The 4,893-nt window shown below is 28.5% G+C and overlaps 2 protein-coding genes and 1 long non-coding RNA gene across 12 annotated transcripts in view; 1 reads left to right on the top strand and 2 right to left on the bottom strand.

Moving 5' to 3' along the window:
* The window catches only part of LOC126896171 (uncharacterized), a 15,194-nt gene extending 11,655 nt beyond the window's left edge, over positions 1-3,539 (bottom strand). Inside the window, exon 1 of one of the 2 annotated variants that reach the window (XM_050668738.1) lies at positions 1,610-3,539. In XM_050668738.1, the coding sequence (XP_050524695.1) occupies positions 1,610-1,622 (13 nt within the window). In that variant the 5' untranslated portion in view covers positions 1,623-3,539. The remainder of the gene's footprint in view (positions 1-1,609) is intronic. The other variant, XM_050668737.1, reaches the window with a different exon arrangement.
* Positions 1-4,893, bottom strand: part of LOC126896160 (uncharacterized) — a 60,389-nt gene that overhangs the window by 52,184 nt on the left and 3,312 nt on the right. The window lies entirely within an intron of this gene.
* The window catches only part of LOC126896181 (uncharacterized), a 70,586-nt gene that overhangs the window by 63,640 nt on the left and 2,053 nt on the right, over positions 1-4,893 (top strand). The gene's annotated exons all lie outside the window — the stretch shown is intronic.

Raw genomic sequence — 4,893 nt, 5'->3', positions numbered from 1 at the left:
GAAAAAAAAAAAAAAAAAAAAAAAAAAAAAAAAAAAAAAAATACACATCTTAGTAAAACCAATACCTTCTAAGCTTCGCATCGAAGCTAAAACAAATATAGTATAAAATAAGAAGGATGTTTCAGAAAATTTTTAAACTTAAAGCTGAAAAAAAAAATTCCCTTCTTGTATTTAGATTTTTCATTAAATAATCATAAAAAGTATACCAAAAGAATGTTTAATGTCTCCTATACCTATTTTAAAATTCATTAAAGAAGAAAATTTTTAAAAACTATAATATTTTTAAAATGCAAAAAATATTTTTTTAGCTTCGATGCGAAGCTGAGAAGGTATTATTTTACTAAGATGTGTTTTTTTTTTTTTGTGTGTGTCTGTTAACACTTTTTCTCACCGAACCGATTTCTTTCAATGATACGTCAAAAGATCACAAATCGTATCTAGTAGAAGACATTACCCTTAAAAATTGAAAAAAATTCTCTCGTTCCCCGTAAATGGGGGAATCCTCCAAAAAGATTACATATTTAAAAATCGCTAATTTTCGAAATATTTTCTATTTTTTTTACTTAAAATTGCCATAACTTTTTTTAAAATAACTAAATCAATATACCTTTTTTTTATAGATGCATGATGTCTTTACCTATCATATGGTGTATTTTTTTTATAAATCTGACACTTAACCTGCCCACAGGAGGGGATTTAAAATGACAACTTTTTTACAAAAAATTAACTTTTTCAACTTAACTTTTGAAAGTGTTCCGGAAGGTCTGATATTTTTATATATATCTTAAATTAAAGCTAATGTAATGTTCTTTATTATGGAAAAAAAAAATTTGACCTTTGGACTTATCTTCGNAAAAAAAAATTTCGGACTTTATTTTATCTTCACGGTGAAAATGGCTACCGAATGCTATTTTTGTGTGAAAATTCTCGATTTTATTTTTTACATTTTTAACTTTATAATGCTATGACATATTGAAAAGTGTATGGATCAACATTACTTTATGAGAAATAACAATATTTTTTAATAATCCCTTTTTCATTCGACATACTTTATCTTAATCAGGATATTAATAAGGAACTAACAGTTTATGAAGCTTTTGAAATAATCCACCAATTTTTTAAAATTAAACACTATCTAAAGATTTGCATCGAAGCGTTTTTTTTTTATAGTGATTTTAATCACTGTCAGATATCATTATACTTGATCCAACTATGCCACGTCACCACTGTGCCGCGACCCCCCTGTGCTGGGTTTTTTAGTTTTATTTTTGATGACATTGAGGGGTATACAAGTTTTTAGATTAAATTAGAAAAAACTCGAGTTCTAAAGAACCAATGAATTCGACCCAGTGAGACTTGAGAATTTTCATGGGTAGACAAAAAATAAACTCATCGTTTTTAATCATCAAAGCTAAATTATATAAACTGCGCTAAAGAAGTAAATAATTTTATGTTAGTGTTTTTAATTGTATTTATTCAATATTAAAAATGAATTATAGAATATTCAAATATCATCAACTAAAAATATGGTTCCTCAATTATAAAATATATACTGAAATTCTCATAATAATTTTATTGAATTAAAAAAATGTATTTCATAATTTCTTACTTGTGTAGTACATTTCTTTTTCAACCACTGTAAAGTATTATAATAAACATTTTTATAGTGAAATTTGTTATAAAAATATTTTTAATTTTTTTGATATTGTACATCGATAATTAAGGTACACACACACTCTTTAAAAACATGAAAAAGTGAGCTACAGAAATGTCCCCTAGGGTACAAACTGTGATGGTGTCACGTTACCATTATTGTGAGAATTATTTTAATAAAATACAGACAGCACATCCGCTTCTTGAGACTAATGAATTAACAAATAATATTTATTGCCAAATTGGCAATAATTCTAATTATTATAAAAACCCAATAGACCTGACCATCGTCGTCAGTCGACTCCAGTGCCTTGTGTCATTCATCAGTCTCAGTACTTGGTTGTCGTTGTCCGGCTTACTGCTTAAAGTAAAGTCTTTGTTTATTCCTTTTTAAACCTGTCTACTCTCTTCCACAACATTTCAGAGTACTTGTGTCTTGCACTTTGTCTGCACCTCGTACTCTGTTATTTTTCCTCACCTGGTACGCCTAGTATTTGTGTCTTGCACTTCGTCTGCACCTCATACTCGGCTACCCCTGTTCTTTGTCCTCTCCTATACCCAAAGTATTTGTGTCTTGCACTTCGTCTGCACTTCATATCTAGGTGTTACCCTGATTCCCTTTCTATAACAACAGCCTTTCGACACCCACAGCTAACCCGGAGTGTCAGCCGAGCACGGTGACTGCTGTACGACAACACACGCGTGAATACCTAGACAGCAGGCATCACATCCTTATATTCATCTTCGCATCACAATTACATTTACACTTCGATTCTTTTTATTTTATTGTGTTTCGACAGAGTGGCGCCCAACAAAGGTAACGTATATATTACGTTAGGGTTGTTGTTATAGTATAATAAAAATTATTATTAAACCAACTTATCCAACACTTGATGGCCAAAGAAGAATACACAAAATCACTCATAGTGCTTAATCCAACACCGTCAGAAGAAAACGAACGTTTATCTTACAAGACAGGTTGGGCACATAAGTTGAATACGGACGAAGCCATATCTGAACTAAACAAGAGAAAACTAACCACTGCCGGCACTCTAGAGCAAAAGAGAGACCGCTTGGTTAGGTACATAAAAAGTCAGTGGCACCCGGAAGATTTCTTTGTAGATCTTAACAAATCTTTTACCGTATTACACACCAAAAACATGGCTAGTGATGACAACAAGAACCGTAGAAAGCTATTCTTTAGCCAGGTCAGTTTAGGGGAGAAGTTCACGAGAGTATAGACCTGTTTCTTAAGCCATACAAGAGGGCCAGTATCATAAAAGAATGGAGCGATGAAGAAAAAGTTCAGTTTTTACCAGCCTTCTTGGAAGGTACGGCTTTACACTTCTATGAAAATCTAGAAGAAAACACTGTCGGCCAAATCAAGTGGAAAGATCTAGAGTATAAAATAAGGTTGGAATTTGAGCCAATAGCTCAAACACTTCGATTCTTTTTATTTTATTGTGTTACGACAAAACTTATCTATTATTTATACGTACATGGATCATTTTTTTAGAAGAAGGTCAAAGTAAATTTAGCCCATTTTAAATTATTTATTAATTATACTTGAGAACTAGTTATTACAGTTGTATTATAAAAAAAAATCTCTATGAAGTAAGTTTTTATAAATTCTTTTTATATTTTTGATATTGTATATCCTTATGTAAGGTACACGATGTTACTCACACAGTTTTAAAGAACATGAAAAAATAAGCTATAGAAATATTTCCGTCGGTACAAACTTCATTTTTATAGATATGTATATGAGTGATTTTAGTAAGGTAGTAAATAAGTCAAATTTAGTCATTTTTATGCTATTTCTTCATTTTATCGGGAATTAGATGTTATAGTTGTGCTAATAAAATATTAGATGGGTCGACAGTAATTTATCCAACAATTATTTACAACAGATAATTTTTTTCCTACTATTAGACATAATAAAATTAATAATATTGTGTATATTACTATTGTTGGGCCATTCATTTCTTATACCTGGTAAGCATTATAAAAAATATTTTTATAATGAAATTTGTTAAATAATTTTCTTAATTTTTTGATTTTGCATACCTTTAAACATTTTATTATATTGTAATATAAAATATTCAATAATTATTAACTTAAAATATGGATTTTAAATTATAAAAAACAAACTGAAATTCTCATAGTAACTTTATTTTTTTGATTCACGTACAATTTAGACGCTTTGCAGCTTCTACCAAAACTCTTCAGACTTCTCAATTTTTTGCGTTCTCAATACACGCTCCATTGTGTAATCTCATCAGGTAATCCTTACTCAGTCCAGCCACCGTTGTCTTTTGGCCTTTCCACAGACAGTTTTTATTTGGTTTATTGATGAGTACCTGTCTTATCAGTCCACCCTCTGCACACCATACATGATCAGCCCACTAACCTTTTCGACTTCAAAAAATCTTTTAAATTGGATGCATTAAACAGACTGTTTAAGTCAGCAATTTTTCTTCGCTCATATACACCAGTATTGGAGTTTAATAGTAATTTTATTAAGTATTTAAAATATAATAATATTTAACAATGTATAGAAATAAAATTATTACTTTTTATCAACTTGTCGTATTTTGGTTCTGCAAAGTATTGTAAAAAACATTTTTATAAAGAAATTTGTTATAAAACTTTTTTTTTCGATATCATATGTACATCGATAATTAAGGTACAAGAAACTGTTCACACACTATTAAAGAACAAAAAAAATTGAGCTATAGAAAAGTTTCTAATGGTACAAACTTCCTTTATATATATATATATGATATGTATGTATTTAGTATGAAGGTCAAGGCAAATATAGCCATTTTTACGCTATTTTTTTATTTTATTGGTAACTAGATATTACAGTGTGCCAACAAAATCTTAATTGGATCAAAAGTAACTACGCCAATAATAATAAAACTTAGCTAATTTTTTCCTTATATAACGACATAATAATATAGTGTATATTACTTATATAGGGAATTTCTTTTCTTATCACTGGAAAATATTATAAAAAAAATGTTTATAAAGAAATTTGTTATATAATTATATAAAATTTTCAATAATTATTAACTTACAATATGGATTTTAAATTATAAAATACAAACCATAATTCACATAATAATTGTATTAGGTGTTTAAAATGTAATAATATTTAAAATTTACTATAATATATATTAATATTTCTTACTTTGTAAGAACTTTTCATCTTTTAATTCTGCAAAGTATAAAAAAAAA

The sequence above is a fragment of the Daktulosphaira vitifoliae genome, unplaced genomic scaffold (assembly GCF_025091365.1).
Source record: "Daktulosphaira vitifoliae isolate Bord-2020 unplaced genomic scaffold, ASM2509136v1 Scaffold_1, whole genome shotgun sequence".
NCBI classification, from domain to species: Eukaryota; Metazoa; Arthropoda; class Insecta; order Hemiptera; family Phylloxeridae; genus Daktulosphaira; species Daktulosphaira vitifoliae.
This window is presented reverse-complemented; position numbering and strand designations above follow the sequence as displayed.